This window comes from Acartia tonsa, chromosome 13 (assembly GCF_053477335.1).
Source record: "Acartia tonsa isolate MP-2025a chromosome 13, ASM5347733v1, whole genome shotgun sequence".
Lineage (NCBI taxonomy): Eukaryota > Metazoa > Arthropoda > Copepoda > Calanoida > Acartiidae > Acartia > Acartia tonsa.
In genome coordinates, this window is record NC_137272.1 from 6,719,995 (window position 1) to 6,735,542 (window position 15,548).

Consider the following 15,548-nt stretch of genomic DNA (forward strand, 5'->3'; position numbering starts at 1 on the left):
GTTTTCTTTCCCACATCTCCTCTCATCCTCTCACTGTAGACGTATATTTATGACATTACATATGAAACTTTCCGAAAATCTCCTATGGTTGTTGTTATTCTTGTTATATTTATCAATCACTATAATAAAGTCAAACTTTAAACTGCCTATAAAAAAATGACGTCATACTGGCCTACCATTGATCAATTAAAATGTATACTTGCCTGCCATTGGTAGATTAGTCTGTGTATCGGGCTATGGTCATTTGTATTGTATGAAGTAATTTTTTATAAACACTATAAAGAGCGTTAATAATTATTTATTTCAGAAACCTCTGGCTAAAATCCCTGAGAATCAGACTTCTGAAATTGTTGTAGAATTTCCAGCGGATGATGAGAGTGTAGGTAAGATTAATTTTTGCTCAGGATAACCAGTTTAGAACTTGTAATACGATTTATTATTGAGTGTATAGACAAACAGATAATCAATTGCTTTTTTAGATTAGTACAAGCTACTTAAGGTGGGAAAGGGGGGAATTCGACCCACCGCTTTCATCATTTTCAATTAATTTTTTTTCTATGGAGAGTGAAAAACCCATTTCTAAAAATAGTTATAAACCTTTGACTTATAAGAAGCTTCACTGTAAAGGACAGTTATATGGGTTCAGTGGTTATTGAGATCCATCGCTACAGACAAAAAAAAGATATATAATAGGATACATAATTTTATTTTTTAGGAAACTTGGCTTTTGCTTGGAGACTGCCAGTCAATATCTCAGAGGTATGTTTTTTGTTTCATTTTTAATAGCGAAGTTCCTTTAAAATTTTGTATACTGTAAACTATAAGCATTTGACCCTAATTTTTAAAAGCGAAGCTTTTCTATAAATAGGGTTGGTCCGCCCGTACGTCCGTCTGTCACAGAGAGATAGCTTTTTTCGTTAATTTAAGCATGTCAGAATTGTCCTATCGATTTCAAACTTTGCATGGTGATTCCTTTAGAAGTTAGGTACGATTTAGAAAGCGTAGCAACTCTATAATCATTACAAGATTTTTGGTATATTGATTCCTGGGACAACAAAGTATACTGTTATAAGCGAAGGAACTATATAATTAAGTCCTAAAAATGTAAGTATGTCCATAATGTCCGTTTGTCCTACCGTTTCAGTGCTTCGCTTTTATGGATGTTGTCATCCTTGTTTTTTAAAGAATCCACTTCAGATTTTGCAGCAAGTTGTTTGAGATAAGGGGTATTTTTTCTAAGGACGATTATCTTGGGAGGGTGACGGTACTCTTTCCCAAAATAGCTATAAACCTTCCCTTGACCTATAAGAAGCTTCTCCCTACAGTGCAGTGGTTAACGAGATTTTAAGCAATGAACACACAAAAAGACATCATAGTACTTTTATAAAGTGATAAGTACATATAAATAGCAATAAATTTATAGTATAGATGTAAAACCAGACAACTACCTGGATCCCCCTTTTAAAGACCTTTTTCTTCTGCTTGCAAAATGCTTTCCGCTGTTTTGTAGCGACTTGGTTGTGTTAATATTTCCGACGATATTTGTTGATTTTCAAAGACCCAATTGAAAGTCGGCACATGGTCCTCGGGAAAGGTACATACAGTAATTAACCCCCTTCCCCTCTATTGTTTTACTCTAATTGAACAGTAATGTATTTAATTTGTATTTTTTAAGGATGTAGAAATGTTACAGGCTTACAGACTACTCTTGAAATATTTAACCTCTACTCAGGTAGAAAAATGGAAGCTTTTCGGAGTGCCTAACGTCATACAATACAAATGACCAATGATAGGCCAATACACAGTAAATTATCAATGGCAGGCCAGTATACAGTTTAATTGATCGACTAATGATAGGCCAGTATGGTGTCATTTTTTATAAGAATCATAAAATGCTTTAAAGAAATGTGTATCTTAATTTTAAACGTTTTCTTGGTGATGTAAAGAAAAATCACCATGAGCTTTGAGGAGAGTTGTTTTTATATACCCCCTAAAAACGACTCTGAAAAAACATATTCGCTCCAAGGATAGTAATGTAGCTTTACCCCCCCCCCCCCCCCCCACAAGATTTCTCCTACGGATTAGAGATCCGAGGTAAAAAAAAAACAGAAGTATTTAACAATCCAAATACATTTTTTTCTTTAATCTATAGGTATCGCCGCTTGAAGAAGCTTTTGTAGAAACCACTGATCCCCTAGCTACTAGGTAATTTTTATTTTGATAATTTGTTGTTAATTACTTTGTTATCATTGACATTCACCAGGGAGGGAGGAGACATTGGGCTATTTATTACACTAGTCCCCAAAGTTTTAAAAGAACTTTTTTATTCAATGTGTGGTGTGTAAGTGTCTGTGCATGAATTTGTATATAATTCTAATTACCAGACAAGTGACCTTATAATTGTTTAATTTTACAATTGTTTGCATCGAATAATTTTGTGTTTAAATAGTATTATAAAATTGTTATTTATTTTTAGTGTAAGCGCTGATTTGTTAGAGGTTCGAGAGCCAGCTATTTTCATTGAGTTTGAAAATATTCCTCTAGAAAGAATAGGTATAAAAAAAACAATTTTTAACTTTAAAAATACACAGTTTATTAATCTAATAATCTTCAAATATTTGACTATCTTACAAGAAATTGGTCCAAAATTTAATAAGCATAACATATTTTAAGATTGCTACGCTTTCTAATTAATACTAAACTGTTACAGGAATTACCCTGCAAAGTCAATCGATTGGAAAATTATAACATGCCTAAGTCAACGAAAAGTGCTAACCGAACGTTCATACTTATATTATAGGAAAGCTTTGCTTTTAAAAAGCACAAATGAAGAGTCAAAATTAGGATTCTAATCTGAATTTTTGCATGGTTTAAAAAAATTATAATTCTCTCCTAGACGAGGTGTCCCCAAAAATGGAGGAAGTATTCAAAAAAATAATCGAGGACGGACCTGAAGAATTTGACATTGAGAGAATTCATAACTTCATTGACAGGTAATTTAATAACTTTGGCATAACATAGATGTTAAAAATTTGTTCTTAAAGTATAGTAGATTAAATAAGAGAGAGAGAGAGAGGGGACAATGGGCTGTTTATAACACTAGTCCCCAAAGTTTTATAATAACATTTTTTTACTCTTTGGCTTAACAACTTTGGGGACTTAAGTTAATTTGGATTGATTGGCTTATTGAATTGATTGTTCAAATGTTTCAACCATTAATTTTACTCTACAGAAGGGGTATTTTTGTGTATCAACTTTTGGAATGTATTATCATTACTTGGAATTACATTACATTAATTTATCGTCGATTGTCTTTTCCCTTAAGATCCATGGCTAAACTATAGTAGGTCAAATAGTATAAGTATATGTGATTTTTTGACATTTAATTTCTCTTATCTCAATATAACCATGCTATTGCGACTTCCTTTCAAAGATTTTGCAATCAAAATGACGACACATTTTTTCTAAAAAAAACATTATTTACAGTTTCGCTTCTCTTCAAAAATAATTTCAACTTTTAAGAGCTGTGTTGAATTACATGAAAGAAGTAGAAAACAGTCCCCATTTATTTGTACCAGGTAATTTTTAACCCTTTCATTTAGAATACAGATGTAAGATGTCTATTTCTTTTATTTTTTATTTTAGTTTTAATTCCCATTCCAAGTTTATTTTATACAGAAGTTCAAGAATCATGTTATATTTATCAAATAAGATTTGAATTTCAAGAATGATATATTACAGAGTTTAACTATTATACTATACAATATTCCCTACAAACATATCCAAGGATTTTAAAACAAAAAAATTAAACATACTTATTTTTAGATGCTACAGTGTTAGATCAGTTGTATGGACAAACTAAAGATAATTTGAAGGTTCGTAAATATTATGGAGCCGTTTATAGCCCCTATAAAAAAATGAAGCCATACAATACAAACTACCAATGATTGGCCAGTATACATTTTTATTGACTAATGGCAGGCCTGTATGACGTCATTTTTATAGGCGCTCTAAAAAGCTTAAATATTACAGATTCAATTGTTCTTTCACTCAAAGAGCTTGTTGAGTACTTAAATCCCCCCCCCCCCCCCTCGTAGTTTTTTTTCTTAAGCCTAAACCCCGTGGAAGGCCTATATCTACGTTGTCCTTACCATGCAGATCTACCCAGTACTCACTATAACGTTACCTAACCAAAACTAAAGTAATAAACAAACAAACGAAAAACTAATCTTCCTCATATTTTAAATTTATTTCAAGAATAAGGGGTGCAGGGTCTCTGTGCCAGACAGACAGACAGACAAATACTGGTTAAATGCAGCTTTGTTTGGGTACAAAATATTATTTAAAACTTAACAAAAAGTATGTATATAAATTATAAATAATAAGTTACATTTCTTTTTATTTTTTAGGAATTCGTATTGGCAAGTAACCTGAATAAATCATACAGGAAATAAATTGTTAATTTAGTTTTAAAACCAAAGTTTTATAACTAAAGTATATTATTCTTTGGCTTAAAAACTTTGGGTACTTTTATTGAATTTAGATTTTTTAGCTCCCAACTTTTAATGATAAAACTCTTTACTCAGTAATTTTAATGTAAAGAAGTGAAATTTTGTTTATTATCACTGGGGATGTACATCAATTTATGTCCATTGTCTTATTCTATAGGATCCCTGATTTTGAATGCTATTTCGTTTTTTTCATCATATAAGTTACTAAATAGCATAATAACGTTGGCTTGGAGTATCCAAATGTTTCAACTTCTAATTGTTATTTATAGAAGGGGTAATTTTGTGAATCATCATTGTGTATGTACATACAATTTATAGGCCAATGTCTAATCCCTTTAGATCACTTAGGTTAACCTATGTGTCTATTAGATGTAACTAAATAACTATCAAATCAATTAATTTATTGTAACAGAAAGAAAGATGCCGCGTTCTGGATTCAGCTGATCGAGGATGTTTTCATAAAGATGCCAAAATATTATGTTAAAGGTGTTCCTAGCAAGAAAAAACAAGAAGAATTAGCAAGGTAAAAAAGTTATAATTTCGGAATAAATTGAATGTTTGTTCTTAGAGGTTTCGTGATTTTAATCTAAAAATATATCAAGGAGTTTTATTAGAAGCCACCCCCCCCCCCTTACTTTTAAAATAATGCAAGGGGTTGTAATTTTTCTATTTGTACTTATTTCTTATCCCTGGGGAGCCCTTACCCTGCAGGGCACAAACCCACGGTGCTTTAACCCTCAAAGGGGCTACCTAAAACCTAACGTAAACTGACCTAAACAATCAAACGAAAAACTACCATTTCACCCTCATTTTCAATTAAATTCAAAATAAAGGGTAGGATTTCCAGAGTTTTATTTGATAGCGCTGGAATGTTGCAGGGAATGGGAGGGGCATTTGGCTGCATATTACACTAGTCCCCAATTTTTTATATTTATAGACTTGAAGAGGAGAGAATTATCAAGCAAAAGGAAGAATTAGGACCCGAAGGTTTGATGAAACAAATGGAATTAATTGAAAATGCCATTGACAGCCAGAAACTTCCTTCTAACGAGGTTTGTATAATCTACATTTATTAAAGAATATTTTAAACATGAAATTTAAGTTTTATTTTTAACCCCATTTTAAAAACTTTTTATGAATTTATAATAAAATATATTTTTAATTATGGCTTAAAAAAAGATTCACTATAAATTGCATATTTCACACGAATACGATTTTTTAGTCTTGATATTCTTTAAACTAGATGGTAGAAAATTAAAATTCTTTCAAATATATGCCCTATAAATGTAGTTTAAATCATTGAACAGGATAAAATATGCAGTTCACTAAATTCAAGTTTTGCATTTTAACTACCCCTTTTGATCAAAAAAAATTATTTTCTTCAAGGTATTAAACAAAATTCCTCTTGGTGATGTGAAGGCTATAAAATTCCGACCTATAGAAAGCTACAATAGGTCAAGACCAACTCCTCTCCTGGAATTTGACGACATACCATTCAAAATTCATATTGGTAAGTATTACACGCTCAGCAGTAAGAAAAAATGGGCAATTTTAATCTTTTTTAAGCAGCCTCAATATTTCACGCTTTTGTGCAATATCATTATCATTAGGGAGGAAGGGGACATTGGACCGTAAGTTACACTGGTACCACACAACTTATTCGTTGGCTCAAATTTATTGAATTTTGTCAGGTTGGTTACAATTTCCAAGCCATCAGCCAATAATTTAATCTACAGGAGAGATGTATATCAAATTATCGACTATTGTATTATCCCATATGATCCTTGATATGAATAAAATTGCGTGGTTAAAAACACTTTGGGTACCAGTGTAATCAACAGTATAATGTTCCCTCCCTCCCTGAGAACATCCCTACTTTAATTAACGACAATTATTGTATGGTACAAAAATTTAATAATTAAAAAATCAATCATTTTTTTTCAAAATTCTGACTTCTAATTATGATTTGCAGACGATGTTATATCAGAATTTGTACAAATATACATTCTTATGGATACCACCTCACTTACTGACAGGTAACATAATAAAAAATGACGTCATACAATACAAATGACCGATGATTGGCAGTATACATTAAAATTGACCAAAGGTAGGCAAATGTGACGTAATGTTTTTAGACCCTATTATCAGTTTCAACATAATCTATCCTATCATATAAAATAGTAAGCTTCTTTTGTCTGTACCGAAGGATCTCGCTAACTGCTGAACCGATATGGTTTTCCTTTAAAGTGAAGCTTCTTATAGGTCCAGGAAAGGCTTTTAACTATTTTGGAGGAGGGTATCTCCACCCTCCCAATAAAAGATGACTCATCCAAAATAAGTCTTCTTAAAAACTCAAATATAAAATAGGTGGAGGATGTCGTCTTTTTCTTTTCCCAGATTTAAATACCCTAGAGGCTTCTATTAAAATATTCATTACAAAAAAGATTTTATATTTTGAGATTTTTAAATCTGTCAATAGTTAAAGAAAGTGTGTTCAATTCTATTAATTAGAAACTCTTATTTGAGATAAAAAAAACTTCAAAATACGTCTCTGATAAAAATAAACCTTTAAATTTTTCAGAGAAAGAGATTTGTTGCCTTTATTGCTGGACACATGGCTTTTATCTCCTATTAAAAAGGTAAATTTCATTCATAAAGATGGTCTTTTTTAAAAACTTTAATTCCTTTAGTTTAAAAACATAACAACCCCCCACCCTCTCTGGCGTAAAAAGGCCAACACCCGTCCCAGCCATGGTTCTTTTGCTTTCTGGGGGAGGGTAAATTTTACAAAATGTTCTCTTCTCCCCCCCCCCCTTGACAAAGATATTTTTTAAGCTTACCACAATGACCGATAAATTGATGTACATCTCCAATGATGATACACAAAATTACACCTTCTGAAGATTCCAATTAGTGATTGAAACTCAAATTATAATCCAACCAGTCACAATTTGATACAAGTCCCCCAAATTTTTAAGCCAACGAATGAGAAAGTTTTATTATAAAACTTCGGGGACTAGAGTAATAACAGCCCAATTTCCTTTCCCTCAAAGATACCTGGTCCTTGATTTATTTGATCCTAGGATGGAGAGTTGACTCCGATAGAAGATTAATCTATCTATATTAATTGATCCTAGGATGGAGAGTTGACCCCAATTGAAGATGTGGTTAAGAGAAGATCCAAAAATGTCCTCCATATTCAAAATAGCTTAGGTAATATTTTTATATTTTGAAGTTAACCCATAAATTATACCTTGAATGAAGCTCTGAAACGGTATAGGACAAACGAACATAAACACTTTGTAGAGTGTCAGAACTGAATAAGCAGATTATAAAAGTCTTTAAAGGGAATTCGTTACACAAAAGCTTTTCTAAAAGACACTGTTTCAGGACAAACTTACATTTGGAAGACATGCTTCGCTTATAACACTGTACCATGTTGTAATAGTATTAATCAGTATTCCCAAAATCAGATTAACAGGATCATTATATATCATAAAAAATTGCTGTAAAAAGGTAAAAATAAACATATTTTAAATGAGAGTACGGACATTCTGGAAACGATTATAGAGTTGAAACGCTTTCTAAATCGATAGGACAATTCTAACATGCCTATCGCACTGTCTTTAATGATAGAAAAGAGGTAAAATATTTTTTAAAACTACTACGATATTATATATACTGTCATTCCTGTTAAATTCAAAACCATAACTAAAAACGATAACTTTTTATACTAGCGTTAAAGTCAATACCAAAACCATACATTTTAAAATTTAAAGGATGTATGTCTTTAATTTCCAGGAGACTGCATGCTGGACGTATTATTTCAAAAAAATTCAGGGAAGCTTAGCATTTGTATTGTGCAGAGTGTATTTCCATTCCAAATTAGGTTTCGTGAATCAACTAGTAGTAAAATTTATTAACTAAAATAATATTTTTCAGGATTTGACGGATCCTCTTTCTCCCCTGGTGCTTATTCAGACGCTTATGTTATTGAGGTAAAAGCGTAGTTGCATCGTAGTATAAACAGCTTTACGCGGATAAAAAAAACTGGTTTCAATCTTTTGATTGGACATTTTTATATTCGTATAAAACTGGATATAATACGATGTTGTACATCATTTTTCAGTATGGCTGAGAACCGGTTAAGATCCACCGGATATTAATCGGTTTTGAATACTGGACAAATAATACCTGGACTGCATTTTATATGATTATTTTATGAAATATCTACATATACATGTTTAGTAAATATGTCTATTTACTAAACTCGTTCTATTTTTTTCAGTCTCTTACCAAATTTTACAGCCGCCAACTTTAAAATTGAACGACAAACAACCAAACTAAATATTAAAGCCTGGATATTGTTCCTTAAATGCTCAAATGATTTTTTGATTTAATCACAAATTCAATTAAAATATACTAAAAAATTAATTATATATTTAGATGCAGACAGAATTAGAAAAATTCGGCGAGGCTATTTCTTATATTTCTGATGCTTTACATTATCCTTTCCTACAAGAAAATAAGGTAATAAGGAGTTGAAATCGATTGTTAGCATTGCTAGAAGTAAAAATGTTCCAAGAATATTGAAAATCTGTTAAAAAAAGTTTTGTTGTATTTCTAAAAATAAATACCATTATATGTTTGTTTGACTTTTGTAAAACGTTTAATACGTTTAATAAAACGTTTAATTGTATTTCATTCCGGTTATGTTGTGATAGAGAAAACAGTAAAAGTGTCTGACTATGACGTCAGAAAAAAATTAACAATTAACCAATGAGAAGCCAGTATTCACAATGGTAAAATATATAGCGGCCTCTCATTGGTTAATTGTTAATTTTTTCTGACGTCATAGTCAGACACTTTTACTGTTTTCTGTGATAGAAGTCTAAATATTACCATTTTTACAATAGCTTATAGAGATTCCCAAAAAGATTGGGGTATAAATGCTTCAATGTTTTGTGACTTGAATGTTTATCTTAATCTGCTAATGATTAAATGTTTTCAAAAAATCCTGTAATAAACACATTCATTAATGTTTATGCTAATCTTTCTAGTACTCCGTCTAAAAAGGATTAATTTTAAAAAATTTTATAAATGTTTGAAACATCTTATAGTGCCTATAGACACAGTGGTCCTCAAGGCAAAAGAAGTTTGACAAAACCTACCATAAAAACGGACTATATGGCCATCAAATATACACATTGGAGGGCCAGGAACTGATTTTCTTAAAATCATAGCTGTTCCTTCTTGGGGTTTATTCCATTTTAAAGTTAACAGACCATATTCCCTAAAAAATCAAGGTTGTTTGTGACGATTTTGTTGCTTTGGATTCAAACCTTTATAACTTTGGCTGTATGAAAGACTCATGAAAGCTAAACCTACCATTGGAAAGCCTATTGAATGACAATTTCAGACATAGCTTTAAATTTTTTGTAGCTTTCTTACTTTTTGCTCTACAAGGAAAATTGTAACCAAAGGGAGAAAATTTATTGATAAATCTATTCTCAGAAAGGCTTTCACTAGGGTATTTTGATATAAATTTTTCAGGATTTTTCTTATGTTCAGTGATTCTTTTGATGACAAATGCAAAAAATACACTTTCATACATTTAATTTGGTATATTTGCATTTTTTCTACCTTGTGCCAAAAATTTTTTATAAAAATTATAAGTTGGTGTATATTTTTTGTCCAAAATTGTACATAAATTTCAGGAATAAATATTAAGAACCATCAATTGCTACATTTTACATGTGTAGTTTTAAATTTCCTATATTTATGTTTGTGTAGGAGCCTCAAAAATGCTAAACCTACCATTGTAAAGCATGTTGAACACTCTATCCAAATAAATCTACGACTTTAAAAAAAATTGACTTAAAAGGCTTGCACAGGATTTATGTTAGGTGTAATAAATTTCACCAAAAATGTTTTCTTTCCTACAAAATTTGGAGTAGAAGGGAGGTTACAAAGCAGTAATAGTTATCACATGTCCTGTTTCAACACCAATCTATGGAGGGGGTGTGCCCCCCCCCAAAAAAAAAATGGTGCAGGGCTTAGGTGCCCCCCCCTTTCCCCCCTAAAAAGGGAGGGGGGTAACATTTTGATAGTTGAAAATAATGCAAAATAAAAAAATTTAAAAAATATTTTTTTCAAAACTCAACAAGATATAACATACCCCCCCCCCCTGACCCCCTCCCCTATCCCATATCTATGGGGAATAATTCACAGTTGGGGGAGAGGGGGGGGGGTATAAAAAGTGCATGAAGAGTCATCATCATTGCCTTTTAGTTCTCGGCAGAACGTAGGCCATGCACAATGGTTCTCCAATCTTCCTTTGTTTGGGCTCGTTTTGAGGCAATGCTGAAAGATGGAATTTTTAAATCTTTCAGTTCACTTAAAGGGACTGTAAACGTAAATTTTTCTCATCTTAATATCAAATCTTAACATTATCTCATTCATAATATCTCACAGATAGAGCAAAACGCGCTTTTGTTTGCTTAAAAAATGGCTTTTTCCGACGATTATCATAAGGTACAGGGAAAGGAAGAAATTTTACGTATTATATAAAATGTGCATTAAATTCTTTTTTTCTCCCATTATAGCTAAAATTAAACTTTTTCACATAGTTCTTGATTTTTCCTAACGGTTAAGCTAACTTTTAACATAATCCTTGCTTTAAACCAATGTATAGTTACTTAGAAATTGATAAAATAAGCAATATTTTTTATTGAAAACCAAATACAATAACAAAGCTAGAAACTGTTTTTTTTAGTATCCAATTAACTTTAGATGGCCCATCTCTCACCCACCTTTAATTACAAAATTTGTAAATAATAAAGATGCAATATTTCTTTATAAACAGTCTGATAAAAGTGTAAACTAATTCTCCAAAGTGGGTTGTTTATAGTCCAACACAATAAAAAAGGATATTATCACTTCAAATAATCTCTGAGATACAACCCTTTGTAAACAGTAAGGTATTTTTTTGTCAATAATATGAACTTAAAATAAATCTTTATTACTTAATTTCTACGTTATTACAGCATGAATTAACAATTTTTTTTCATAAAATAAATGCTTAACAGTAAGTAAATAGTTTAAACTATATGTGACAAGTTAAATATCCCTACAAACATTTTAATAAAGAAAAAAGTTCAGATTTTCCCTGTTTTTCCAGTTTTCCCTCCCAAAATACCAAAAAATCAGGGCTTAAATCCTTGATATTTTTGTTAATACGACGTTTTTAGTTGATCAGTTTATTGAAAGGTGCTTAGAAAATGTTAAGATTTGATAATATGATGAGAAATTTTTACCTTTAAGTGTTCCCTCCTCCAGGTTGTTTTAGGTCTACCTGGTTTCCTCTTTCCTATTTGGGGGTTCCAAGTCAAGGCCTGGATATATCATCATGCCCTTTCCTTAGTGTGTGCCCCAACCATCACCATTTCCTCTGTTTTATTGTCAGTTTAATGTCTGACATGTCACTGCGCTCTAGAAGCTCAGCATTTGTGATCTTATTTGGCCAAAAGATCTAGTGGATTCTCCTGAGACATTTATTGATATATGTCTGTAGCTTGGAGACCACTGCTGTGTTTAGGAACCAAGTTTCAGCCCCATACAGCAAAACAGAGAGAACATCTTAACTTGGTCTTCATGGAGATGTTGTTGAAATTCCAAATTTTGTTCAGGCTGGCAAAGGGTGTCCTAGATTTGTTAATTCTAGCTTTAACATCTGTTAAAGTGCCTCCAGCTTTATCAATTTTACTCAAAACAATCTACATCCTCAAGAATTTGGTCTCCAATAGTTAATTTGAGTATTTTGGTTTTAGGAACATTAATTTCTAGTCCAATTTTCTTGGAAGTTTCAGCTATCATGTTAGTCCTTCTTTGCATTTGACTTCTATTGCTTGTTAACAAAGCAATATCATCAGCAAAGTCCAAAACTCCCAAATATTTTGGATTGCCAAATAGCTCCCAGCAAATGCCATCATTACTTTCACAGTTCTTCATTATTCAGTCAATGGCAAGGAGGAAAAGGAAGGGAGAAAGAAGGCATCCTTGTCTGACGCCTGTTACAATCTCAAAAAAGGTTGATAGTTTACCTTTATACATTACATTTCCACCTCCTTTATGAAAGATAGCTTTAATGATATTGATTATCTTTTCTGGAATGCCATAGTGTCGGCAGATTTTCCAGAGAGATCTTCTGTCTAAAGAATCAAATGCTTTTTTGTAGTCAATGAAGTTTACAAAGAGCTCAGAGTTCCATTCCTTGGATTGCTCTATGATGATTCTTAGAGAGGTTATCTGATCAATATTGGAACAGTTTAGTCTAAATCCAGCCTCATTAGGTCTAAGCTTTTCATTAACCTTTTTCTTTCTTCTATTAAGAAGAATCTTACTAAGGATACGGCTAGGTACTAAAAGAAGCATTATCCCTCTATAGTTTCCACATTGGGTCAAGTGTCCTTTTTTGGCTAGTAATGAGATATGTCCATTCTTCCAGTCCTCTGGGCATAACTCATCATTCCATATCTTTGTGATCAAAGGTAGGAATGCCTCAGCTGATGTATCTAGGTCTGCTTTTATGACCTCAGCTGGTATGTTATCAGGTCCAGTGGCCTTGTTATTTTTCAAATTTTTAATGGCCTCTTAGATTTCCAATAGATTTGGCGCTTGACAGTCAATGTCAAGTGCATCTGAGGGTGGAATCTCAGTTTCTTCCTCTGGAACTGGAAGATTTAGCAGTTCAGTGAAGTGCTCTGCCCATCTATTTGGAATATCTTCATCAGTTTTAAGGAGTGAACCATCCGTGTCCCTGATGTGTGATCCTGATTTGTGTACTTTACCTGCAATGCTCTTAGTAATCTCATAGACATCTTTCATTCTATTTTGATTAGCAGCATTTTCTGCTTGCATAGCAAGGTTTTCCAAGTGTTCTTTTTTGTCAATTCTGACACTTCTTTGGATTTCCCTGCTGAGCATCTTATATAGGTCTTTATCTTCTGGAGAGTTTCTAGAAAGTGTCTTTTGTCTTACATCTCTTCTTTGATCCATGAGATCAATGGATCTTTTAGTGTTCCACGGCTTTTGATTAGCCTTTTTGAAACCTAATTATTCTTGGCTAGTATCATTATAAACTTTTTTGATACTTTGCCCAATATCTTCAACTCCATCTTCCTCTTAAAGAGTCAACAACTCAAATCTGTTCTTTTGAGTGAGCTTAAACTCTTGTAGCTTTTCAGAGTTTTGAAGGGTTGTTAAATTATATTTCTTCCTGGGGTTAGGGTTTGAGTCCTGCTTTTTAAATCTAAGCCAAACTTTAGAAGATAGAAGATAATAGTCTGAATGGTCCTCTTTCAACCCTGACATCAAGGAGAGAACCTTTTATACATCTAGATATACAGATGTGGTCTATCTGTTTAAAGGTTCTTTGATCTGGTAATCTCCAGGTGGCAGTATGAATCTTCTTGTGTTTAAAGATGGTTCCACCAATGACAAGTTTGTTTTCAGTACAAAAACTTACAAGTCTATCACCATTGTCATTTTCCTTGCCATTACTTAAGCCTAGGCCATATTTGCCCATGACTTCTTCTAAATTCTCATTATTAATCCCCTCTTGAGCATTGAAATCTCCTAGGAGCATGGTCAGGTCCTTTTCTTTATGACCATTCTTAAATACAGAGTCAAGCTGGTCATAAAATTCGTTTTTGACCTCTGTATCTGCTTGTTCTGTAAGAGCATATGCTACTATAATTCTCAGATTGATGTTTATATCTGAGGATTTGAAGTAAGCCTCCATGATTCTTGGACCATGGGGTTGGCAACTGATCATGGCCTGCTCTGCTTGCTTGGTCAGCATAAGAGCCACCCCTTGCTTATGTCCTAGATTCTCATTCATATGGCCTGAGTAAAGTATTTTCAAGCCAGAATGATGTTTAAACTCTCCATTATTTGACCACCTTGATTCGGTGATAGCCAGGATATCAACCCTGGCTTTAAGCATTTCTCAGCAAATGTTTTCTTTTTGGCCTGACTGAAACATTGTCCAAACATTCCAAGTGCAAATTTTTGCTGGTCTGCGGATCATCTGCCTGACTAGTCCTTTAGCGGTTTCCCAGCCAAACAACATATTGTTGTTTCCAACCTCTACTTCGTTCCCGAGCCCAAAGTTAAATTGGTCTTTACTTTGTGCAGATTGAACGTGAGCAGGTTTTTTTCTATGGAAGGATTGTTAGCCCCACCCAAACCCCCTGAACTGGGGAAAGTTACCAGAATTTGGAAGGGGAAGAGTTAAAAAAGATGAAAAAAATTCTCAGAGATGTCTAAGGAGGTGGGGGGAGGGGTTGAAATCACCCACCCCCCCTAATTTTTTTAAAAAGATATATAGCAGATAATACCCCCCCCCTTACCCCATAAAAGTGTTACCCCTGGGGTAAATATATTTTAGGAAAATAAAATAAATTTCAGCACTTTTTACACCCCCCCCCTCTCCCCCAACTGTGAATTATTCCCCATAGATATGGGGTAGGGAAGGGGGGCCAGGGGGGGGGGGGTATGTTATATCTTGTTGAGTTTTGAAAAAAATATTTTTTTAAATTTTTAAATTTTGCATTATTTTCAACTATCAAAATGTTACCCCCCTCCCTTTTTAGGGGGGGAAAGGGGGGGGCACCTAAGCCCTGCACTATTTTTTTTTGGGGGGGGGGGGCACACCCCCTCCATAGATTGGTGTTGAAACAGGACATGTGATAACTATTACTGCTTTGTAACCTCCCTTCTACTCCAAATTTTGTAGGAAAGAAAACATTTTTGGTGAAATTTATTACACCTAACATAAATCCTGTGCAAGCCTTTTAAGTCAATTTTTTTTTAAAGTCGTAGATTTATTTGGATAGAGTGTTCAACATGCTTTACAATGGTAGGTTTAGCATTTTTGAGGCTCCTACACAACCATAAATATAGGAAATTTAAAACTACACATGTAAAATGTAGCAATTAATGGTTCTTAATATTTATTCCTGAAATTTATGT

General features: G+C 32.9%; 1 protein-coding gene across 1 annotated transcript in view; it reads left to right on the top strand.

Annotated features, from left to right (window-relative positions):
* Positions 1-15,548, top strand: part of LOC145335358 (uncharacterized protein C05D11.1-like) — a 76,592-nt gene that overhangs the window by 52,124 nt on the left and 8,920 nt on the right. The window contains exons 18-34 of the mRNA XM_080181094.1: positions 308-383; positions 716-759; positions 1,676-1,732; positions 2,153-2,205; positions 2,477-2,553; positions 2,897-2,993; positions 3,523-3,578; positions 3,826-3,875; positions 4,410-4,443; positions 4,920-5,034; positions 5,449-5,563; positions 5,898-6,021; positions 6,484-6,547; positions 7,096-7,153; positions 7,652-7,727; positions 8,457-8,512; positions 8,961-9,044. Coding sequence (XP_080037220.1) covers positions 308-383; positions 716-759; positions 1,676-1,732; positions 2,153-2,205; positions 2,477-2,553; positions 2,897-2,993; positions 3,523-3,578; positions 3,826-3,875; positions 4,410-4,443; positions 4,920-5,034; positions 5,449-5,563; positions 5,898-6,021; positions 6,484-6,547; positions 7,096-7,153; positions 7,652-7,727; positions 8,457-8,512; positions 8,961-9,044 — 1,236 coding nt within the window. The remainder of the gene's footprint in view (positions 1-307; positions 384-715; positions 760-1,675; positions 1,733-2,152; positions 2,206-2,476; positions 2,554-2,896; positions 2,994-3,522; positions 3,579-3,825; positions 3,876-4,409; positions 4,444-4,919; positions 5,035-5,448; positions 5,564-5,897; positions 6,022-6,483; positions 6,548-7,095; positions 7,154-7,651; positions 7,728-8,456; positions 8,513-8,960; positions 9,045-15,548) is intronic.